The sequence below is a fragment of the Haliotis rufescens genome, unplaced genomic scaffold (genome assembly GCF_023055435.1).
Source record: "Haliotis rufescens isolate VD_foot unplaced genomic scaffold, xgHalRufe1.0.p SCAF_13, whole genome shotgun sequence".
NCBI lineage: Eukaryota > Metazoa > Mollusca > Gastropoda > Lepetellida > Haliotidae > Haliotis > Haliotis rufescens.
The window spans coordinates 40,535,142-40,560,733 of NW_025963813.1; the positions used below are offsets into that span (position 1 = coordinate 40,535,142).

The 25,592-nt window shown below is 40.9% G+C and overlaps 3 protein-coding genes across 3 annotated transcripts; 2 read left to right on the forward strand and 1 right to left on the reverse strand.

Annotated features, from left to right (window-relative positions):
* Positions 1 to 1,497: 1,497 nt before the first annotated feature.
* On the reverse strand, positions 1,498 to 9,035 carry LOC124116496 (cytochrome b5 domain-containing protein 1-like). The gene is made up of 4 exons (XM_046477845.2): positions 8,785 to 9,035; positions 5,679 to 5,755; positions 3,938 to 4,156; positions 1,498 to 2,158 (listed from the first exon to the last, which is right to left on the reverse strand). The coding sequence occupies exons 1-4, from the start codon at positions 8,903 to 8,905 to the stop codon at positions 1,928 to 1,930; spliced, it is 648 nt and encodes a 215-aa protein (XP_046333801.2). The 5' UTR covers positions 8,906 to 9,035; the 3' UTR covers positions 1,498 to 1,927.
* A 284-nt stretch (positions 9,036 to 9,319) lies between these two features.
* Positions 9,320 to 21,454, forward strand: LOC124116497 (N-alpha-acetyltransferase 38, NatC auxiliary subunit-like). Its single transcript, XM_046477846.2, has 4 exons — positions 9,320 to 9,365; positions 17,339 to 17,438; positions 18,641 to 18,712; positions 19,908 to 21,454. The coding sequence occupies exons 1-4, from the start codon at positions 9,348 to 9,350 to the stop codon at positions 20,009 to 20,011; spliced, it is 294 nt and encodes a 97-aa protein (XP_046333802.1). The 5' UTR covers positions 9,320 to 9,347; the 3' UTR covers positions 20,012 to 21,454.
* A 2,337-nt stretch (positions 21,455 to 23,791) lies between these two features.
* Positions 23,792 to 25,390, forward strand: LOC124116539 (beta-1,3-galactosyltransferase 5-like). The gene has a single exon (XM_046477900.2). It carries the CDS (start codon positions 24,112 to 24,114, stop codon positions 25,129 to 25,131), a length of 1,020 nt encoding a protein of 339 aa, XP_046333856.1. The 5' UTR covers positions 23,792 to 24,111; the 3' UTR covers positions 25,132 to 25,390.
* Positions 25,391 to 25,592: the final 202 nt, after the last annotated feature.

A 25,592-nucleotide genomic window follows, 5' to 3' on the forward strand; every position in this document is an offset into this window, starting at 1 on the left:
GAAGTGACGTTCCAGATGGCCGTCTTTGCAATGGTACAGCTACTACTTATCCGAAGTGACGTTCCAAATGTCCGTCTTTGCAATGGTACAGCTACTACTTATCTGAAGTGACGTTCCAGATGGCCGTCTTTGCAATGGTACAGCTACTACTTATCCGAAGTGACGTTCCAGATGGCCGTCTTTGCAATGGTACAGCTACTACTTATCCGAAGTGACGTTCCAAATGTCCGTCTTTGCAATGGTACAGCTACTACTTATCTGAAGTGACGTTCCAGATGGCCGTCTTTGCAATGGTACAGCTACTACTTATCCGAAGTGATGTTCCAGATGGCCGCCTTTGCAATGGTACAGCTACTACTTATCCGAAGTGACGTTCCAAATGTCCGTCTTTGCAATGGTACAGCTACTACTTATCTGAAGTGACGTTCCAGATGGCCGTCTTTGCAATGGTACACCTACTACTTATCCGAAGTGACGTTCCAGATGGCCGTCTTGGCAATGGTACACCTACTACTTATCGGAAGTGACATTCCAGATGGCCGTCTTTGCAATGGTACAGCTACTACTTATCCGAAGTGACGTTCCAGATGACCGTCTTTGCAATGGTACAGCTACTGCTTATCCGAAGTGACGTTCCAAATGGCCGTCTTTGCAATGGTACAGCTACTACTTATCCGAAGTGACGTTCCAGATGGCCGTCTTTGCAATGGTACAGCTACTACTTATCCGAAGTGACGTTCCAGATGGCCATCTTTGCAATGGTACAGCTACTACTTATCAGAAGTGGCGTTCCAGATGGCCGTCTTTGCAATGGTACAGCTACTACTTATCCGAAGTGACGTTCCAGATGGCCGTCTTTGCAATGGTGGCTACCAGTTATCCGGAGTGACGTCAAGACATTGATGGGACAGTACAATGCAAGTGTACCTGTGTTGCTTGGGGAAACATCCCCTGCTTATCATGGAGGGGCACCTGGGATATAGGACACATATTCAGCTGGAGTCAGGTAGGTTAGTACACAGCAAAAAGGTTTTGTTTGTTTGTTTAATGTTGAACGCCGCACTCAGCAATATTCCAACTGTATGACAGCAGTCTGTAAATAATTCAGTCTGGACCAGTCAATCCATCTATAAAGATGTGAGTGTGTACAAGATAGACACCCTTGTTCATACTCCAACTAGTCCACTTCTTGCTTCGGATTGGCTGTTGATATACAATAACTAGAACTGGTTAAAAAAAACACCAAACCCTCCACATTTGTACTACTCTCTGAGTTATGGACTAGGGGAAACAGTCAACCAGGTGTAACAGAAGCAAAAGCACAACGGCCGAGACAACAATATAACCTCTGATTTTGCAGGTGTAACAGCAGACAAAACTTTATAGCAGGATGTAGGTTCCATGTTTGAATTAACCATAGAATTCATCAGTTTCTTCACACTGATGACTCCAGCTCATGTCCTGCTCAGCAACAAAGATCAACATATATATCTGATATATTATTGAAGTTTTTATTCCAATGATGAACTTCAGTTTTCAATTTAAGATATTTTCAGCAAAAGTTCAAGTAGTATGTACACAAACCAACCTCATCTCCAGGATCAATCTACTTAATAGTTGTATTCAACAATAAAATCATTAATAACAAATAAAGTAACATACAATGAAATCATTGATTAAGATTAATACACAAAAAGATTTAAAAGCTGCAATTCCACAAAAGGAATGTTTAAAATTTTGGATTTCCTCACAGAAAGGAGTGGTATTCTGTGATATATATGTCAATGTTTTGATGAGAAGATGTTGAGTAGACCCTAACTTGGCTCTACATCCACAATGTATCCATGAGGTTCTGGAACACTAAGATGTGAAATCTCAGCTCTCATCAACGAGGATGTTGAACAACAGATGTACAAAGATTCTCTGTCTAGGCCTCCGTCAGGTCATCATTGAAGTACAGATGGATTGCCTGAAGAAATGTGTCATCGTTCATGCTCAGCTTGTAGAACTCTTCATCCTCGTCGGGGATGCTGTTTTGTTCCAGGGTCTTCATCATGTCCAGGTTTCTGCCGTCGTACTTCCATGTGTAGCTGCCAGCATGGCCGTTGTACTTCATGTAGCGATCCAGGATCTCCGTCATAATCTCTTCAGAACATACCTGTTTTAAAGAAGGAAATACATCAATGGATGATCAACTATAATTCCTCTCTGAAAGTTTCATCGTTTGAGATCCAGTTTGGATTGTCAGAATGTGTGAGATGCAGTTTTGTTTGTCAGAATGTGTGAGATGTAGTTTCGTTTGTCAGAATGTGTGAGATGTAGTTTGGATAGTCAGAATGTGTGAGATGGAGTTTGAATTGTCAGAATGTGTGAGATGGAGTTTGAATTGTCAGAATGTGTGAGATGCAGTTTGGATTGTCAGAATGTGTGAGATGCAGTTTGGATTGTCAAAATGTGTGAGATGTAGTTTCGTTTGTCAGAATGTGTGAGATGTAGTTTCATTTGTCAGAATGTGTGACTTGCAGTTTCGATTGTCAGAATGTGTGAGATGTAGTTTCGTTTGTCAGAATGTGTGACATGCAGTCTGGATTGTCAGAATGTGTGAGATGTAGTTTCGTTTGTCAGAATGTGTGAGATGTAGTCTGAATTGTCAGAATGTGTGAGATGTAGTTTCGTTTGTCAGAATGTGTGAGATGTAGTTTCGTTTGTCAGAATGTGTGACTTACAGTTTGGATTGTCAGAATGTGTGAGATGTAGTTTGGATTGTCAGAATGTGTGAGATGTAGTTTCGTTTGTCAGAATGTGTGAGATGTAGTTTCGTATGTCAGAATGTGTGAAATGCAGTCTGGATTGTCAGAATGTGTGAGATGTAGTTTCGTTTGTCAGAATGTGTGAAATGCAGTCTGAATTGTCAGAATGTGTGAGATGCAGTCTGAATTGTCAGAATGTGTGAGATGTAGTTTGGATTGTCAGAATGTGTGATGTAGTTTGGATTGTCAGAATGTGTGACTTGCAGTTTGAATTGTCAGAATGTGTGAGATGTAGTTTGGATTGTCAGAATGTGTGAGATGCAGTCTGAATTGTCAGAATGTGTGACTTGCAGTTTGGATTGTCAGAATGTGTGAGATGTAGTTTGGATTGTCAGAATGTGTGAGATGTAGTTTCGTTTGTCAGAATGTGTGAGATGTAGTTTCGTTTGTCAGAATGTGTGAAATGCAGTCTGAATTGTCAGAATGTGTGAGATGCAGTCTGAATTGTCAGAATGTGTGAGATGTAGTTTCGTTTGTCAGAATGTGTGAGATGTAGTTTCGTTTGTCAGAATGTGTGACATGCAGTCTGGATTGTCAGAATGTGTGAGATGTAGTTTCGTTTGTCAGAATGTGTGACTTGCAGTTTGGATTGTCAGAATGTGTGACTTGCAGTTTGGATTGTCAGAATGTGTGAGATGTAGTTTGGATTGTCAGAATGTGTGACTTGCAGTTTGGATTGTCAGAATGTGTGACTTACAGTTTGGATTGTCAGAATGTGTCACTTGCAGTTTGGATTGTCAGAATGTGTGACTTGCAGTTTGGATTGTCAGAATGTGTGACTTGCAGTTTGGATTGTCAGAATGTGTGAGATGTAGTTTGGATTGTCAGAATGTGTGAGATGCAGTTTGAATAGTCAGAATGTGTGAGATGCAGTTTGGATTGTCAGAATGTGTGAGATGCAGTTTGAATTGTCAGAATGTGAGAGATGCAGTTTCGATTGGCAGAATGTGTGAGATGCAGTTTCGATTGGCAGAATGTGTGAGATGTAGTTTCGATTGGCAGAATGTGTGAGATGCAGTTTCGATTGGCAGAATGTGTGAAGTGCATTTGCAATGTTTGATCATTCCCTGTGAACATGGCATCGAATATGTAAATCAAAACATAGATAGACGATACTCTTCGCTTACTTCAATAACTTGTTCTTGTGACGTGAGAGTGTTGATGATTTTCACAAATCTCGTCTTCTTGGAGAGTATTCCCACCAAATAGGAATCATCCTTCCACCACGGTCGGCCGAAGTCGTTGGCCCAGTCCGAGTGAGGGTAGGGCGGGGGGATGTGTACGAACCTGCCGTTAGGGCAGTAGGGAATCACACAGCCTGTCAGAGGGTCGACGTGGGTGCGGATCTGCAGACAGTGACATGTACATACACAGACTGCCTGTTTGTCACTTGTATGTCGACATACATAAAAATACATGTATGGGAATCTGATATACTAAATACTAGGGCTAGGACGAGTCCAAATTTACCACCTAGGTACCCACCTCCCGTTACCTGACTCTACCCGGGTACCCGCTGTGGGTCTCAAGAGATGGGTACAAAATGTCCGCTTGGGAAACGTTTGACCGTACTCCTGACAAAATGTATTTAGATACAGGTATAAAATGATCAGGTCATGCATAACTGAAGTTGACTGAAATTTTATCTTTATGCAAACATATAAAGTCAGAAGGAATGTGTGCATAGTCGGAAAGAAATGTGAACATTTGTCACTTATAGTGTAACCATGGAGTTCTAGATAATTTTTGCCATTAAACAATATATATATCACGTGACTAACCACGGGTCCGGGTAGTCATGTGGGTACCCGGGTACTACTCAGTACCCACCCGACCCGAGTACCTGAGTTACCCGTCCCAGGCCTACTCAATACTCAGTGTCAGAAACGAAGGGTGAGGGTGGTTGTGGGGGGGATTTCCTGCAACAGTATTTCATCTAAGTTCACCTAGATCTATCAGAGTAAAAAGAAGCACCCTTAACATTTATGCTCAATCATATACAAAGGTATTTGTTATGGAAATATATGTAGAGGATGTTGAGGGATCATTGATATACAATCACTGTGATGACATATATGTCACAGGGAATAGGGAAGGTCCAGGGTCAGATCCCCAAAAGACGTTAAAAGATGGTACTTGTTGTTACCCTGCCTGGTGCTCGGCATTAAGCGGCTTAAACAAGGACTGGTCGGCTCGGAGTCAGTATACTGGGTCTTAGTGGGGTATTCATGTTAAACTGCGCATGGTATCTCAGTGAGCTAGCACTATAAATCGGCATTAGTCCGGACTAGTACAAGCAGCCACACACAAACGTGCATGCACGTCGCTATATAAGTTCAATAATCTTGAACGCAACAGAAAAAAACAGTTGTTAACTTATAGTTATAAAATATAATAAAAAGGAGCCCAGAGACTTTCTTCATTTTCAGATATTCCTGATGCTGCAGTAATCTAGACTTGCCAAACATTATAGACTTGCATGAGCTGTATTGGATATATTTGTTTCAGGGTCTGTATGACAGACTAGATCAAGGACTAAGAGTTACCCTACACTGGCATACTGGGGTGAGGCTCTGTCAGTGTGAAATCCATCATGGTTTACAATGATGACTTGACTAGTGAGAAACAGTTTTGCCCTGACAATAACAAATGTAGTCTTTTAATCATGTTCATCACAATGCTAACACAATCTTTTCATTTAGGAATGAAACGATACATTGGTGCACCGCGTCATCGTGAGACTTCATGCAACAATACGACACACTACGTATTTTCCGTATCGGTACAAGACAATACACTTGCTCAACATCATCTTGCTGTATCGTGTGACTCCTACTTTAAATACTGATATGATTAAAATCAACTTACATCTTTGAGTTTTGGATTGAACCAGTGTGAAATATCTTTTCCTGCTGACTGAATAATTGGCTTTAGAAGAACATCACCTGAAATAAATCGATAATGAATCAGTATGAAATATGAAAAATTAATTTGATGTCAAATATTATCTCTTATCTCCCTTTTATTATATTCTACTGCAGCCTCAGGTTGACAACAGGGAATTAGGGAGAATCTCCACTGAGTGAATTTGTACTTTGAGGAGGAATTATCACATTCTGTGCCAAAAACCTTTGATTCTGCCAGCCCAGATTAGTTTTCAGTGGTTTCTGGACTAATTTTTAGCTGAGATCACTGGACTTCACATAATTTTACTAGTCTCAGGCTTCAGACTAGTGGCAAAAGACAGAGTGAGTGAGGGAGTTGGGTTTAACACCGCTTTTAACATTATTCCAGTTATATCACAGCGTGTCAGCTTAATGTTTTGTTTGTTTGTTGTTTAACGCCGCACTCAGCAATATTCCAGCTAAATGATGGCGGTCTGCAAATAATCAAGTCTGGTATTGATATGAGTGAGTGAGTTGGCTTTAATGCCGCTTTTAACATTATTCCAGTTATATCACGGTGTGTCAGCTTAATGTTTGAGGAAAGCCCGAAGTGATGCAGGTCTTTGACGTTTACCATTTCGATGAAACCCATGAGCACGGGTACTGTACTGACAAACCTAGAAACATAATCGGGGCGAACGGGGATTTGAACCCACAATCATAGGTTTCTGGCATGCCCAAGGGACACAACTCTGCACAGTGAATCGGGGTACCTGAGACGACTGGGCCATCCGTGCTCCGAAAAAGCCAGAGACAGAACTGACACTGAAAACAGTGAAAAGGTTGCATGCTTGCAGCATTCCAGATCCACGGGGGCCATGTTTGTTAATACTCCTGATCCTGATGGTGTGTCACACAAGCAGCAGTGTCGGTACATGTCACATAAAATCCAACCAGCCCGTCCATGAAGATCTGGGGTACAATAGGTCTTCAGCAACCCATGCCTGCAGTAAAAGGCGACTATGTTTGTCGTAAAAGGCGACTAACGGGATCGGGTGGTCAGGCTCGCTGACTTGGTTGATGCATGTCATCGATCCCAATTGCGTGGATCAATGCTCATGATATTAATCAGTGGATTGTCTGGTCCAGACTCAATTATTTACAGACTGCCGTCATATTGCTGGAATATTGCTGAGTGGGGCGTTAAACAAAATACAAAACAAACCAATCCAACCAGCCAATCAGACTACCAAGCATAATACATTGCATGTTAGGTTATAATGAGCAGATAAAGTCCAGATACAGGACATTCTTTTATACCATTAGCAATTTTGTAAATCATCTTCAGGACATCCAGGATAACAATCAGTCAGTATGTTTTAAAATGAACTGATCTGAAACCCAACTGTCAAGCATCATCAGCTCATCATGCATTGTTGATACTTTTTTCAATTTCAAATTCCTTAAATCATGTCAATATAAATTTATAATTTTAAGACCTATCATTTGCATTCAATCATTTGTCTGTGTAGCCTGTTGTCAAGGAGCGAAATAAAATATTACTTTTTGAAATATATTATCATTCTGTGCAAAATATTAATGATCTTCAATTGTCATGACATGAGTTATTAGTAACAGATATTTAAGTTCAAATAGATTTGATGTTATGGCATAGTCATACAATATGTTAAGCCACATGATATATTAATTTTAATATACATCGAGAGCTTGGCAGATGATATTAGGTGAGGTGAGGTGAAATTGGGTTTAACGTCGCGTCCAAGATTATTGCACTTATATAGCGACGTGCAAGTACGTGTGTGTGTTTGTGTGTGGCTGCTTGTACTAGTCAGGACTGATGCCGATATATAGTGCTAGCTCACTGAGATACCATGCCGCAGTTTAACATGAATACCCCACTCAGACACAGTATACTGACTCCGAGCCAACCAGTCCTTGTTTTAGCCCATTAATGCCGAGCGCCAGACAGGGTAACAACAAGTACCATTTTTTAACGTCTTTTGGTATGATGCAGCCGAGGATCGAACCCCAGACCTTCCGCTCTCTGGGCGGACGCTCTGCCACTAGACCATGGAGGCAGTCCAGATGATATTAGGATAGATGCACATAACATGTATTAGTGTAGATCATAGGTACATACTACATTAAAGTAAATGGCAAAAATGATTTCCCTTGTGTTGTTATTGGTTTCCTACGCTATATTCTGAAATCACATTGTGAAAATGAAAAAAAAAAATTCACAGCCTCTCAGGAGCAAATATGAATGAGGTGACATAGATAAAGTTAAACAATCTCAAAACACTTGCCTGTGATTTACAATTTACATTGATCTACAATTAATAATGATAATATATTCACCATACTTTAGCATGTTTAAAAGATTTCTGCCCGCATAGGCCCTACACTGCTTAAAATTTTGCCTGGCTTAGGGCAACGGAAACCTAACCCTACATAAATGTATTTTTGAGATTGACTATAATACAGAGTACAGGATATCTTCAACCATATTTGTAAGGAATGTGCACAAGCTCTTTACTTAGTAACGGGTTCTAAGTATTTTCGTTGCCATTTTGAGCTGTTCCGCTTCCCCCCAAACAACAACTTGAAACAAATGCTGTCATAAGTAACTGTCGTTTTTAATGAAAAAAGTATGTATTTATTGTACTTCTGTGTTGTATAAATACTTCTATTTCGGCTCTATTTTCAAGTTATTCTGTAATTCTATGTTGATGCCCAAGTTTCTATGTTTATGAATTGTTTTGATATTCAATTTTGAGGATTAATCATGTTAATCATATTAAAAATATTAAGACTATTAGCCAGAAGTTAAGATATTGTTTTTAAATTTTGAGGCAGTGTTTGGGGAAGGTTTTGCGAGCATGTTTCAGATGCTGCAATTTTTCATTGAACAATGTTGAAATACATATCAAAATAGACCTGCTCAAAGTACGCCTTCAAGTCAAAAACAACATCTATCGATAAAACATAACTGTCAAAACATATTTCGTAAAAGATAAGAGCAATATTCACTCAAAAGCCAACAAAAATATTTCATTTTTAATTCATACCTTTGTATTCCTCACATAGTGGAGTCAAATTATACACTTTTCCCAAAAATGAGATCCAGAGATCATCTATCGTGTTGTGAATAGACACTTCATTGGAGGTGAAATACTTGGGTCTCGGCATGGTGTTTGTTTGATAAATGATCTACAAATTCATTGCTTTCAAACTCGGACAAAACGATAAGAATCCTGTTGCCAATATCAACAAAGCTGTCGGAAGCGGAAGTTGACGAAATGTGTAATGGATTCCTGCAAGCTCCTCTCAGCGATATCCCCTTCGCGCAGCTCTCTATATAGAGTGTAACGAAGGTGTCACGCGCTGGGAAGGAGCTTCGGATTCCTGGTGACCGATTCCTGAAACGAAAATAGAATACCATTTGATTCTCTTTATTTCTTCTTAATTACAATCACAGTATATATATTAAAACGACAATGGACACCGGTAGTTGTATGTTCAATATGTAACAAAACAAATATAAAATAAATATTCCAAACAAAACGGTATTAAAATCAATTTCCGTGTTTTGTTTCGTTTCAGTTATAAGTTCGATGTTGAACTCGCCAAAATGGCTGGTGATGATACGGTGAGTGTTTTGCCTGCATATTTGTCAGTATAAACAATTCTGTAAGCATTTCGTAAAACGCCATGACCCAACGCTTATAATTCCTGTTATTTTATGTAAAAAGAATGTACTTGTCCCGCATTCATCATGTGTAATCTTCAAACTTGTTTGTGAGATATTATTTGTCCTGATTTCGATCACGCCGCCGAACGGTATATTTCCGCGATAAACTACAGTCCGGGACCATGCGAATGTCCACAAGATGGCTGTCCTTATGGAAAGTTGTTAGTAGCACAACGTGAAGTCGGAAATTTTGAAAATAAAAACCAGAGGTACGTACCTGCTGAATACACACCGACTAGCAGCTGATTATCGTTTAAGGGTGGACTGGTGCAGAGATCTGATGTTTGCTTATACTCGGACTATAATATGAGTTGCACCCGACTCGACTAAAATCCGACTCGCCTAAAAAAATCTCACCCGACTCGCCTAAAAATATATATATAATATTTGGGTATGCGTTTGGCAAATATAACTTAGGTTAGGCCTAATGATCACAATTACTAGTACCCTATATTCATATTCAAATAATTTTTAAAAAACAACGCATCATCCATAGAATTTGTCTTCTGTCATATTGACATCCTAGAAACATACATTAAAAGATCACTTAAGTCTTTACATACCTCATGGGTTCGTTATATCCATCAAATAATAAATCCATAATTCATATCCTGAAGATAACACAACGTACGTTGCAGTTGCACCACCACATGTTCACTAAACTGGCATTTGTATTTTTCCCCGGAGTTTCGAAGAATTCTCGCCTTTGATTGGTCAACGCAGATATAATGATAAAGTGACAACTTTTTGTTATCATAGTACAGTAATCCCGTGATGAACTCTGTTGAGTTTTCTCAGGTAATCCACTCAACTTGAAACAACAACGTTAATAGATTGGTATTTATTTTTATCGCCCAAACTAATCAATCAGTGATGTGATGTCACCGAGAGTGACACCGATTGTATCAAAACAACGCCATGACATCGTTCACTCAATCTAGAAATGTCCCCAAAGCAATATAAAAACAATAAAATGCATTACTATGTATTTCTGATTGTTACATACTTATTCTAAAATACAAAAACCGACCGTAGTTCGCTCAAAATCTTTTTAGGCGAGTTGGGTCAAAATATTTTTAGGCGAGTCAGGTGTATCCCTATAATATTGTTATCCAGATATCGTAAATACGCGTAGAATAACCTCAACTAGAAACGGAAAAACGGTCCCAACCTCCATTGTCATAATCAACTTCAAAAAGACCGCTAAATTCCCTGAAGCCCCCAAACACATATCCTTCGGAGCCCACACCAACTTAGAAGTCAAACCCTATATAAAGCAGGTTAAGCAATGTACAAAGTGCCTCAAATACAACCACACTGCCTCCCAATGCACATACCGTAAAACTAAATGTAAAAAATGCGCACAAACAGACTGCCCAGGCACATGCACACCCTGGTGCATCCACTGCAAATCCACCCAACACACTTCACTCTCAAACCAATGCCCATACAGACACACACTCACCCAGCAGGCCAACAAACACATAAACATAGACACGGCTAAAATCCAAACACGAAAATTTGCTACACCTGCATCTAAACCACTCCTCCCTACACCACACCCAAACACCATCCCACAAACAAACACCACACCCATAACCGACAGCTCTGTCTGGGGCCCCTACCGAGAAACCGCACCCACCTCACACATACAAGCAGCCACTCAACCAACCACGAACCCTCCCACATCTCACATAGCCAAAACATCAACCCCCGCATGCAAAACAAACCTCAAAATGACCACCACAACACGACCCTCATCCAAGCACCCTACAGCCCATATGGTAACAACGCTCTCCCACAAGCAAGCACAACAACAAAACACAAACACTAAGAAATCATCAGCTACACCCATCCCACAAACACCTTCACAATCCTCCACATCACATGCCTCCCCCATGGAAACTCAATCAGCTAAACCTAATCTAACCGATGACGAAGATTTCTCCACTACTGAGGAAACAATAGACACTACTCCAACTAAAACAAACCAAACTCCCCAACCAGCCAACACCCAAAACCTAAATAACCTCACCTTACTCCTAGCATACATGTATAGTCAAAACTCACCAAAAGCTAGCATGAAATCCTTCTACAAAGTAGCTTTCAATCTAAAATTAACCGATCTTCCCTTCTTCCTCTTTAACCTCCATCTAAAAGAACTCACCGAATAAAATAAAAAATAAAAAATAAATCACCAATCACCCGAACCCAATATTCGAAGGACTAAATATTTTTCAGTGGAACGCCAACGGACTCACCTCCCACGGCCATGAACTAAAAACTAAATTTAAACTAAATAAAGGCCCTCACATTGCTTGTATACAGGAAACCAAATTCTCAAAAAAATCCAAATTCACACTGCCTAACTACAACTCAGTTAGAACTGACAGAGCTAAACCGAAAACAAGAAGAGCCGCAGGAGGACTAATCATATTTATCAGGGAAGATATAAATTACGAAGAAATAAAAATAGACACGCCAAACCTAGAAGCCAACGGCATTAAAATCACATTAAATAACCGAAACATAAACATCATAAATATTTACCACTGGGCGGAACAAAAAGTCCAACCTGAGGATCTAAACAAACTACTCCAAATAAGCGATAAATCTACTATATTCCTAGGAGACTTTAACGCTCACCATCCTACATGGAGCATAGATGATAAAATAGATAATCATGGCAAATTAATCTCCGAATGGATAGAAACAAACGACCTAGTACTCCTTAATAGCAACCAACCCACGAGGTACGATAAGATAAACCAAAAAATGTCGGCTATCGACCTAACCATATGCACCGCAGATCTAGCCCAAAGTACTCAATGGGAAGTGCACGACGTCCCGCTAGGTAGTGACCACTTCCCCATAAACATAACCATAGGAAATACAAACGTACCAATCCAAACAGAAAACCAAGAACCAAAATTCCATTACAATAAAGCTAACTGGGACCAATTCCAAGATATCTGCAACGAAGCTAACTTAAATGAAATAGAAAATAATGATCCAGAAACCTATTGTAAAAACCTAACAGACTATATAATAAACGCAGCCAAAACCTCCATCCCCTTCAAAACATCTAAGACAGGCAAACCGACGGTACCATGGTGGAATGAGGAAATAGAACAGACTAGACGAAAACGTAAATCAGCCTTCAATAAAGCAAAACGCGACTACAAATATTTAAACATAGCCCACGAACTAAACCACCAGGTTCAAAAACTAGTCCAAATAGCCAAAAGTAGAGACTGGAAAAAATTCTGCGAAGGTATAAATAACCGTACAGATGCCAGAATGGTCTGGCGCAAAATCCACGCCATTAGAGGCTTAAAACGACATAAAAAAAACCCTAACATTGACAACTCAACCAACGCCGCCCAAAAAGCAAATAATCTCGCCAACCACTTTTCGGCCGTTAGCAGTAACACCAACTTCAGTAAAAAATTCCAAGATAAACTTAAAACAGAAAACAAACCCACAAAAGAACCAAACAATAACAATCTAGAAATAAATCAACCCTACACAATGGAGGAGCTCCTCTACGTAATCCAAAACAGGAAAAAGGGCACAGCCCCAGGATTAGACCTAACTTCTTACCAAATAATTAAAAAACTCCCCCTAAAACTACTCCAGGCACTACTCAAACTATACAATCTCATCTACCTAAACGGACAGGTTCCTACTCCCTGGAAACAGGCCCTAGTCATACCAATCCCTAAACCTAATAAACCAGCTAATCAAGCTAACTCATATAGACCAATATCCCTAACTTCAAACTTATGTAAAGTAATGGAATCAATGGCTAAAAATAGATTACAACATTACTTAACCCAAAATAACATCATAAACCCAGATCAAAGCGGTTTCACTCCTGGCCGCTCAACCCTAGATAACCTCGCCCGACTAGAACAAGATATTAAGACAGGACAACTAAATAAACAATATACCACAGGCATCTTCTTAGACTTCTCTAAAGCCTTCGACATGGTATGGCACGATGGGCTAATACAAAAACTTAAAAAAAATAGGACTCAAAGGTCAGATAATAAACTACATCCAGGACTTCCTAAACAATCGTAAAATAACCGTGGGTATAGACCAAACTCTATCGGACCAATGTCCCCTAGAAAATGGTACTCCACAGGGCAGTATCCTCAGCCCCACCCTCTTCAATATAATGATAAACGATCTATTCGAGGGCCTATCCCCTAAAGTAAACACATCAAAATTCGCGGATGATGGAGCCATCTGGATCCGCACTAAAAGCATGAACATGGTCCAAAATTTACTCCAAAAATCTCTTAATAAAATACAACAATGGGCTGACAAATGGGGCTTCTCCCTTAACTCAGAAAAAACAACAGGAATAGTATTCAAACATAAAAACATGAAACCCGCCTCCCCAATCCTCCAGCTAAACAATCAAACAATCAAATTTCAAAAACAAACCAAATTCTTAGGACTTATTTTCGATGAACATCTCACCTGGGATGCTCACATCCAAAACCTAACAACTAAATGCAGTAAAGACCTAAACACCCTAAGATGCCTAACTGGCTCTAACTGGGGAGCATCCAAAGATACCCTCCTCTCTCTCTACATATCACTAATTAGATCAAAACTAGACTACGGCTGCGCCATATACAACACCCTAAACAACTCTCTATCCAAAAAACTTGACTCAATACAATATCAGGCTCTCAAACTAATTACACGCACCCAACATGGCACCTCCTACACCTCACTTCAGGCCTTAACAGGAGAAATGCCACTAAGTCTACGCAGGGAACAGCTAAGCTTAAATTTCTGGGCCGCGTCCCAATCAAACCCTCTCATCCAAAACTTAATAAACCAAAACATCAGCCCCAAAAACCAAGCTCTAGCTCGTAAACACCCCTTACTTACCCCAATATCCCAAAGAATAACAAACTACCTAAATGAACACCAAATTAAAAATCTTAAACAAAACTGCAAACAATCAAATATCTTCACCCCTAAACTTAAAATACCCAAAATAGACACAACACTAGCTAGCCAAATAAATAAACAAACCGACCCAAACATAGCTAAAACTACCACACTAGCATACATACACGAAAATTGGCCAAATTGGTGTCACATTTACACGGACGGATCCTCAGATCCGACCTCCAAACACACAGGTTTCGGAGTCCATACCACACAACCAACTAAAACCACACAATCCTTCCGACTCCCAAACAACCAATCAATATTCACGGCAGAACTAATGGGCATGGCCTCAGCCCTCCATAATCAAGAATCCAAAAACCACAAAAAAATCCTAATACTTACCGACTCCCTAAGTGGACTGCAAGCCCTCCAAAACAAAAATACCAAAAACCGACCTAAATTAATAAATCAAATACTTAAAAGCTCCAACGACCTAACTAAGGCAGGCAAACAAATAACCTTCTTGTGGATACCCGCCCACGTAGGAATATACGGTAATGAAAACGCCGATAAAGCAGCTAAACTATCCCTCAAAATCCCAGAAATAAGCTTAAACTTACCCATCTCAAAATCAGAAATTAAAAGTGTAAACAAGCAAAAAATCACAAAAAAATGGCATAACCTATATCTAAACTCAAATAGCCAAATCAAAAAAGTGCTCAGCAAACCACTAACCAAACCAAAAATTCTCCATCCATCCAAAAAAATCGACAGAGTAATCACTAAACTCCAAACAGGACACACCAACCTAAATAACCACCTAAAATTTTTTAAAAAACACACTACAGGTAACTGCCCACACTGCAAACAACCAGAAACCCCAGAACACGCACTCATCCACTGCACACACTACCTAACACATCGAACCGCATTACAAACCACCCTCAATCTAAACAAGGCTCTAACTCTAGAAGCAATACTAAACCCACAAAATAAACTAGAAAACTTCAAGGCCTTAGGCGTATTCTTAATAAAAACGGAACTAATAAAACACATCTAAAAACACAATAACCTACCAAATCAAAATCACATAAACAAACAAACATCCACCATACCCAGCTCCCTTAGTTCTCCTCCCCAATCCCATCGGCATCTATTCCAAATCTCAAAATTCCCAAATTCTATATAAGCAACCCCTAAAACCCCCCTCTTGGGTTGCACAGACCACCTTCGCCCCTTTCGGAAACACATTAAATGGCCTGGCCGGGCCCGTGTGCGAAATACGCATCAGTCGGAAAGCGCACGTTAAATCTCCAAAGTAAGTAAGTAAGTAAGTCGTAAATTCTTGTCATCCACGACTAATGTCTGCTGTTTATATATTCAGATCTTCGGACGATATTTCATCGCTTGATCAAAGACAGCATTTGGAATGTCACGGCTACTTGAAAGTATACTTGTTAACTTGTTCATTAGGCCTGTAGTTTCTTGAATGTTTTTGAAGTTGCATTGGCCTACCTCTACCTCCATACGAAATTGGGGATAAAAGTACCTATTTGTTTGGACGATCTCTGTTCACCGAAACTTTTTTAGAATGCATAATGATTATGCATAATTCATAAAAGGAAGTGATGTAAACAGTGCTTGAAATACCTGCTAGCCAAACGCCAGTGACTTTTCCATTGGGCTAGTAAAATTTCTATAAAGCTGGCGTGAGTGTCTAGTTTAAAATTCTAGTCAAGATATGTTTAGTTGTGTGAATCATCTAGTCAGTTAGCTGTCATTTAATGTCAAAGTCTGTTTTCATTTTGTTTTCATTCATTGTTTATCGGAAAGCTATATGCAGGATTAAACTAGGGTTGTTTTTGTACACCAATTATGACTGATATACATGCGTTATTAGTGGTGTGTGTGAAGTTTGAGAACCACTACAATGGTCTGACAAATGTATAATACCAAGCAGTTTCACCATTGCTTAGCGTAATGGTCTCAACACACACAAAATACATACAAATATGTGAGTGAGTGAGTGAGTTGGGTTTAACGCCGCTTTTAACATTATTCCAGTTATATCACGGCGTGTCAGCTCAATGTGGGAGGAAAGCCCGAAGTGATGCAGGTCTAAGACGTTTACCACTTCGGTGAAACCCACGAGCACGGGTATGGTGCTGACAAACCTAGAAACATAATCGGGGCGAACCGGGATTCGAACCCACAATCATAGGTTTCTGGCGTGCCCAAGGGACGCAACTCTGCACAGCGAATCGCGGCGCCTTAGACGACTGGGCCACCTGGCCCCCTACAAATATGTAGGTGATGAGGTGTAAAGTGCATGTTGCACATGTATCCGACCTAAAAATAGCTAAACCTCCATAATCATGACAATAGAGCGTCCCTCCTCCTCCGCTCTTCACACCGAAGACCCGAGTTGATTCATGGCATTGGGTACATTGCGTGAAGCCCATTTCTGGTGTTCCCCCCCCCCCACCCGTGATATTGCTGGGATACTGCCTAAAGCCATGTAAAACCCTACTCAAAGTTCAAAAGTTCAAAATTAAGGGTCTAAATGATCAGAAACAACGCTTCTGCAGTAACAGAAATAGGCTCTAGTCCAATAGAACTTGCCAAACTGCCCAATACTTAGCCTTACGTAACAAAAGGACAAGTAGAAAGTTGCCATTTTTAAGGGTTTTGCTGTATGTCGTCATTCTAAGGACTTGTGGACTAACCTGTTAGTTTCTACCGGCGCTTCTGTATGTATTCGTGCCAGGAGTTCCCTCACAAATGTGGAAGTAGTCCGTCAGCGTTTACGTCATTTCAAATAAACAGTCTCATGAAATATGTATGAACGTCAAATTGTGTCATTCATACAGTTATATGAATACTGTGTAAACTTCTCATTACAAAATTATATTGATAAATTTGTTGATCATTGTGAAATTGTTTTTTGCTTTCAGAGTATTGTGTCTGTGACAAAGACAGAAGGTCGGCAGAAACTTGAGCGATGGTTGAATAAAAGCATGAAAATTAAGATGACAGATGGAAGAACTCTAATAGGTAGGGTTAACTACAGCATCCACAAGTCGTTATACACAGCTCACCAAAAGACGTTAAAAGATGGTACTTGTTGTTACCCTGTCTGGCGCTCGGCATTAAGGGGCTAAAACAAGGACTTATCAGCTCGGAGTCAGTATACTGTGTTTGAGTGGGGTATTCATGTTAAACTGCGGCATGGTATCTCAGTGAGCTAGCGCTCTAAATCGGCATCAGTCCGGACTAGTACAAGCAGCCACACACACACACACACGTGCATGCACGTCGCTATCTAAGTGCAATAATCTTGGACGCGACGTTAAACCCAATTTCACCTCACCTTATACACAGCTACTATTCACACTGTAACAACATTCTCCTATCCAGTGGATAGTAAACACGGAGCAGTGCACATGTGAGACCTGAATGACTTTGAGCTTTCCTCCCAAATTAAGCTAACATGCCGTGGTATGACTGGAATACTGTTCAAAGCAGCATTAAACCCAACTTACTCACTCACTCACTCACGAATGTAGCTGACTTTCCGTGGTTTGCGAATGTCCCTCAAATGGCTTCTAACGGCTTCAAACCCAACACACTCATTCATAATACTGTCAGACTGCCTCCGGAAGGTCCAGGGTTCGATCCCCGAGTACCTGAGTTATCAGTCACAGCCCTACTCAATACTCAGTGTCAGAAACAAAGGGTGGGGGTGAGGGTGGGGGTGGTTGTGGGTGGGATTTCCTGAGATCTTTCAGAGTAAAAAGAAGCACCTTTAACATTTATGCTTAATCATATACACAGGTATTTGTTATGGAAATATATGTAGAGGATGTTGAGGGATCATTGATATACAATCACTGTGATGACATATATGTCACAGGGAATAGGGTAGGTCCAGGGTTCGATCCCCGTCCACATCATGCCGAAAGACGTTAAAAAATGGTACTTGTTCTGACCTCTCTGGTACTCAACATTAAGGGGCCAAAACAAGGACTGGTCGGCTCGGAGTCAGTATACTGTGTCTGAGTGGGGAATTCATGTTAAACTACAGCTTGGTATCTTAGTTGCTGGCATTATTAAATTGGCATTAGTCCAGACAAGTACGAGTATCGACGTCGCTATATATAAGTGCAATAATCTTCAACGCTACCTCAAACCCCATTTCACCTCTCCTCGTAATAGCTCATATTCTGTCCATGTAGTATAGTTTTGTATATTTTCAGGCGTGTTTCTGTGCACTGATCGTGACAGGAATGTCATCCTTGGGTCATGTGAGGAGTATCTTCGTTCCCCAGGTAACCATGGTAACAGAATACAACAATAATCTTACGAGAAGGTTTGGAACAAGGCAACTCATGAGATATCTTAAAGTCTGTTCATTCATATCTGTTTGGGGGGGCATGGATGGCCCAGTCATCTAAGGCGCCATGATTCAATGTGCAAAGTTGCGGCCCTTGGGCACGCCAGAAGCTGACACGCTGTGATATAACTGGAATACTGTTAAAAGCGGCGTTAAACCCAACTCACTCACTCATATCTTGTAGTTGAATTATTTGTATCATGAGTTCATCAAAAGAATGTAGTAAATCTTCAATAAACAAAGGAAACCAGTATTTTAGGTTTATGAGAGCACACAAAGTAGCAGTTTACCGCTGTCAGTAGTGAACAACTCGTGTTATACCGGAACAAGCCGAATAGAGACTCGTGCCCCTTTCGTGGCTATTTTTGCGACTAGGTTCCGTCTAAGCCCAAACGGAAATAGCTAAAAGAATTGTCAACTCATTGCGCAATGATTTACGTATATATCCCCCATGTCATATATATCCCAGATGCTATTGAAAACACATCGGGACTTACAGTTTTATACATACATATTTAACGGTGTTTAAAAGTTTTAAATGCAAGACCTATGTAAAGTCAAAAATGATTCCTGTGGGATTCTTTGAAGTCACACCCGCATTCTGATTGGTTTGTCGTATTTTCGCACATAACATTCATCGACGGGTACGAGTCTTCTTGCGGGTTAAGGGGCGGTTGGGTAGCCTAGTGGTTAAAGCGTTCGCTCGTCACGCCAAAGACCCGGGTTCGATTCCCGACATGGGTACAATGTGTGAAGCCCATTTCTGGTGACCCCTGCCGTGATATTGCTGGAATACTGCTAAAAGCGGCGTAAAACCATACTCACTCACTCACTCACTCTTGCGGGTTATAGGGCTTTGACGAATGATCCTGTGTATTACAATTCCTACAAATCAGTTCAAAAGATGTTTTCAGAAAAATAATTGAAATGATTGTCCCTCTTTGTTTCAGAGGGGCGGTCGGGTAGCCTGGTGGTTAAAGCGTTCGCTCGTCACGCTGAAGGCCCGGGTTCCATTCCCGACATGGGTACAATGTGTGAAGCCCATTTCTGGTGTCCCCCCTGTGATATTGCTGGAATATTGCTAAAAGCGGCGTAAAACCATACTCACTCACTCACTAACTTTGTTTCAGATGATGATGATAGCCGAGAGGAGCCAAGGATTCTGGGATTGGCGATGGTGCCGGGACATCACATTATCAGCATTCATGTGGACGAGGATCATTGTGTGATGTGAACTCAGTCTCTCCTACAAACTCTATCAATCATAAGAGGTCCCTCTACCATAGGAATCAGGGTGGAGGGATGGGTCTACTGGTGCAATCAGTATCAATAGGAATTGTTTTGTGACAGAGTTTTCTTGTCTCCAAGGGGCCGGTCATTTGATATTCTAGTCGGGGCTTTTGAATTATGTTTCAGACAGATTATGTTCCCAGTATTTTCCTGGAACAGTTTATTTTTGTAAAACATGCAGTCGACCCGTCATCGACTGACCGCCTGATCCATCACCTCTTATGACAAGCACAGGTTGCTGGGGACCTATCTTCTTACCCGGAGGGGGCACGGGTGGCCCAGTCGTCTAAGGCGCCTTGATTCGCTGTGCAGAGTTGCGTCCCTTGAACACGCCAGAAACCTATGATTGTGGGTTCGAATCCCAGTTCGCCCCGATTATGTTTCTAGGTTTGTCAGCACCATACCCGTGCTTGTGGGTTTCACTGAAGTGGTAAACGTCTGAGACCTGCATCACTTCGGGCTTTCCTCCGAAATTAAGCTGACACGCCGTGATATAACTGGAATACTGTTAAAAGCGGCGTTAAACCCAACTCACCCACTCACTCTTACCCGGAATCACCACAGGCAGGGGTGGAAACTAACACTTGTGTTTAGACAAGGCTATTAGAAATTACTTTGGGCTAATAAAATTATGACTCTGCTCGCCCGTAGATGTCCGTTTTTTTACCCATGGTGTTGATTATCTATTCCCTGTCAAATGGCTGCCCTTGACATTAGGCACAACGTTTCGAGTGTTTATCATAATGATTAATATACGCAAATACCGATCAACAATGGTTGTATTGGAATGTAGACCAGAGACATGCATCGTAATTTATTATGTAAATTTCCGAGTCCACACGATCTTTAAGAACCAGTAACCTTTTGCAGGTAAAAAATCCCCTTAGCCCTGTGGGCTTGTTTGCTTTTTTGAGTTATTGCCCATCCCTGAATGGGTACCTTCAACAGACCAGTAAATGTTGGTTACACCACTGACGGGCGGTCGGGTAGCCCAGTGGTTAAAGCGTTCACTCGTCACGCCGAAGACCCGGGTTCGATTCCCGACATGGTACAATGTGTGAAGCCCATTTCTGGTGTCCCCTGCCGTGATATTGCTGGAATATTGCTAAAAGCGGCGTAAAACCATACTCACTCACTACACCACTGACATGCCCAGCTGAAGACCCAGGTTCAGTTCCACTCATGGGTACATGGGTTCTTGGTGTCCCCTGCCGTTTAGTGGCTGGGATTCTGCCGAAAGAAGTTCAGTGATGATAACCCACGCAGGTTTAGTCTTTGTTCATCATCCACACTGTAATAACATACCCTTGTACATTTACAACATTCATTCTCATGATTTTTTATGCCTTGAATAATAATGTGCAAATAAACTTGTACATGAAAAAGTGCTATGTGTTATTGCTGTCTTCATGGTCATGGTGTTCTGTTCTGTAACCATTTTGTTCTGTAACCATTCTGATCTGTAACAAGAGGATGCATGGATGAACTGAACCATTTTGGTTGTGTTTCCTCACACGTTTTTTTAATTAAATTTTCGTTGTGTTCATTGAAATTCCTGTATTCTGATTAGCTGAATTGGTCACGTGTTATTGCATTCATTTCCCAATGAATGTAAAAAATTAAGCCACGCACTACTTTTATTACTTCGGAATGTCGGGGAATCCCAATATTTCAGCCGAGGGAATTCCCTTTCTGCTCACGTGTATCGCCATGCAGTGGGCATTTAGCGAAATTAATGCATATTCCTTGTCCATACAAACCTTGAGACCGAAGGCCGAGAAGTAATGAAACAGCATATGTGCAGACTGGCTCGCCTGTTTTTGTCCCGCTCGCCTCGGTGCCACAACTTTCATCTCTTCGGGTTTCATTTCTAACTAGCATTTTTCCAACTGGGTCTTCCCGTTCTCAGAGAACTAATGTTCGAATCTGGCGGTAACTGACTATGTCATTTGAAACAGCCGCCTTCTCCCGGACATATTTGTTCCGACTCGTTACAGTCTGACTGTTGCAGTTCTTCTCGCCTCTTTCCTTGATTGACAGGTCCTATATGTACTTTGTTTTAATCCTACTCTCCGTTGATTGGCTACTCACTGTGTGGACGTGACAAGTTAGGTGCTTAAATTAAATCGACACTACTCGCCCCTTTCCGTAACCTGCAAGAAGACTCGTCCCCCTATCGATGAATGTTATGTGCGAAAATACGACAAACCAATCAGAATGCGCGTATGATTTCAAGTTCTTCGTCAAAGAACCCCTCAGAAATAATATTTGATTTTACATATTGCTTGCATCTATAAATATACCCAAGACACAGTTAAATGTATTCAAACATACTGTATAATTCCGCATGTCCAGATATGCTTTAAATTGCATCTGAAATAAATATAATATACGGGGAAATATGTGTGAACCATTCCACAACGAGTTGACAATTGTTTTAGGTACACCCGTTTGCGCCAAGACAGAACCCGGTCGCAAAAATGGCCACGAGAGGGGCACGAGTCGCTATTCGGCTTGTCCAGGAATAACACGAGTTGGTCACGAATGCCCCTGATTCATGTCACGCCACAGTATGTATTCCTACACTGGGAATGTTTATCAATCTCGTCATTTTTGTCTGCTTTTATATAAACAACTGTTTTTGGTTAAACTATTATATGTTTTCGTTGTCCAATTTAATTATAAGCATTGACTATGTATTTTTTCGGTTCATTGAGGTATGAATCGAAAAACCGATGTGCAAACTTCGCGGATTCATACAGTTTGCACATCGGTTTTTCGATTCATACCTCAATGAACCGAAAAGAATACACAGTCAGTCCTTAAATAAGGACATTCAGAATGACCAATGAAGAATTTGTTGACATTAACTATTGCAATGAAATAATACACTGTACTTTGCTTCATTTACACCAGAATTTCTTTTTTGTATGCATGCATTATAAATCGTCGTCTACGATCGAGATTACATAGATCTACATTCATGTCTCATGCTACTGTGAAATAATTATGTTCCATTCACTACCCTCAATACATTATGTGTTGATCATCAGCAATGAATAGCTGTATAACACTCTTTCCTTGAATGCGGGGTCGGGATCTTGGACCGCGATGACAGCGGTATATCAAGTTGCTTGATAAGGGTGTTAGAACCTACACCGAAACATCGCTCCTAATTTTAGTAAAGAAGTCGCTTGATAAGGGTGTTAAAACCTACACTGAAACGTCGCTCCTAATTGTACTAAAGAAGTCGCTTGATAAGGCTGTTAGAACCTACACCGAAACGTCGCTCCTAATTGTAGTAAAGACGTTGTTCATCCATATATCTGATCCTTACTTAGTACTCAAACTTCTTAATGCCTCTCAAAGAAGTTAATACATCACTGTCGTAATCAAAGGTGCTGTGTTTATCCAACTCATTACACAGCCATGCTAAAGACTCCCCTGATGACAACACAGTGATCATAATCTGTCTGACAAATTGATTGCCATTGCCATAACGTACCAGACAATTCACTATTGAACCATTCAGTCAATACCATTAATATCAACACCAGCTGTTTGATTTGAAGATATATAAATACTTACAGATGATTCTCGGGAGCACTCATGTTCACAACACAGTGATCATAATCTGTCTGACAAATTGATTGACGTTGCCATAACGTACAAGACAATTCATTATTGAACCATTCAGTCAATACCATTAATATCAACACCAGCTGTTTGATTTGATGATTCGTATATGAATACTTGACGCTGGGTTGTTAACCAATCTGCATCTTTGCAGGGTTCTATGAGGTTTATATAGGGATTTGCTTTTAATTCAATTTTCAGATCATACACTCCCCCGGTAAGGGGTTTGGGGTCTTTCGAATATAACACATGGATCGTTTACCGTTTACAAAATCGGGGATGCGCCTCTGTTAATCATGTATTCAGCTGCTGGCGTATGACAACAGATCGTTACCGAGGCACGTGCTTGCAGACATATGTTACTCTCGGAACTGCAGCATTGAACTACATAGATATCATCATTTTACAATGGTACGGAGAATTTCGACAAAAGGTTGCATGGCATCCCTCATAGCTCTTTCTGTTCTCCATGTCGTAACAAATATCGGACTATGGGTCGTGCTTACAGATACGAGGATACGCCAACACTCTTCCAGATTAGACGCCAATGCAAGTGGCATAAAGACAACTGCGAGAGTCTCCACTATATATCCAGCGAAATATGACACTGACTTCCTTCTCCATGACAGGGATGCTTGTCCTAACACGACGAACATCTCGCTGCTGTTTGTGGTGAACAGTGCACCAGGTCACTTTAAACACAGGCAGATACTCAGGACGACATTCGCGAACGGATTGTTCTTCTTGCCTCGCGTCGTGAAGACGGTTTTCTTGATAGGACGTGTAACTAACACCACTGTAGCGAGGAAGATAGTTTCGGAGTTCGCCGAACACAAGGATTTAGTTCAGGGGGATTTCATCGACGACTACCGCAATTTGACTCTGAAAATGTCAATGGGGCTGAAGTGGGTGTCACTGTTCTGCCGGAATGTGGAACTGGTTGGCAAAATTGACGATGATACGTTTGTTAATACACACCAACTTCTGGTTATTGAACAGGACATCCGCGCACGGGATCTTATTTACTGCGACATCGCAACTGAGTCTGTCGGGAAGATTTGGCGAATTAAGTCGAAGTGGGCTGTCGATGTGGACGTGTTCAAATTCTACCGTTATTTCCCGTGGACGTACTGTGGAGGGTACGCTGTTTTCATCCCCGGAAACCTTATTCCCAATTTGTATAAAGCGTCTCTCATATCCCCCTTTATTTGGATTGATGACGTTTACTTTACTGGAACCGTCGTGTCGCGTCTGGACAATGTTCGGCACCACCAGGGGGCGTTCGTGAGAAGTGATTTTAAAATGCAGCCAAAAAAGGGGCTGGAATGTTTTCGAAAACCTGACTGTCATGTATTAGCAACGACTGTAGACATTGATTATATTCCTGAGTTTTGGCAACTTGTACGTGGAGTTTGGACGATGAAATAAAACCATCTGGTAAAATACACGTATGATTGAAGCATCTGCATCAGAGTGAAGGTAGGGAACACTTAATAGTCTGTTGAATAATAGGGCTGTAACGTGTCCAAATTTATTACCCGGGTACCCACACCCCTTTTACCCGATCCTACCCGGGTACCCGCTGTAGGTCTCAAGAGATAGGTACAAAATGTCCGATTGGGAATAGTTTGACAGCTAGTAGCCCTGGCAGAATGTATTCAGATACACGAATAAAACGATGTGGTCAAGTCAGAAGGAACGTGTTCATAGTCATAAAGAAATGCGAACATTAGAGACTTTAAATCGTCGTGTAACCATGTAGTTATATAGCGAATTTTTGTCATGAAACAATACATCACGTGACAAACCACGGATCCGTGTCGTCCTGTGGGTACCTGGGTCCTACTCAGTACCCACCCCACCCGAGCACCTGAGTTACCCGTCCCAGC

Bases quoted from the DNA above. Each gene is read 5' to 3' on its own strand.
- LOC124116496 (XM_046477845.2), bottom strand. From the start codon at position 8,905: ATGCCGAGACCCAAGTATTTCACCTCCAATGAAGTGTCTATTCACAAC. The intron at 5,756-8,784 runs GTATGAATTAAA...GATTTATTTCAG, and splicing joins ACTATGTGAGGAATACAAAG to GTGATGTTCTTCTAAAGCCA. The intron at 2,159-3,937 runs GTAAGCGAAGAG...TCTTTAAAACAG, and splicing joins CACAAGAACAAGTTATTGAA to GTATGTTCTGAAGAGATTAT.
- LOC124116497 (XM_046477846.2), top strand. The intron at 17,439-18,640 runs GTAGGGTTAACT...GTATATTTTCAG, and splicing joins AGATGGAAGAACTCTAATAG to GCGTGTTTCTGTGCACTGAT. The intron at 18,713-19,907 runs GTAACCATGGTA...ACTTTGTTTCAG, and splicing joins GGAGTATCTTCGTTCCCCAG to ATGATGATGATAGCCGAGAG.
- LOC124116539 (XM_046477900.2), top strand. From the start codon at position 24,112: ATGGTACGGAGAATTTCGACAAAAGGTTGCATGGCATCCCTCATAGCT.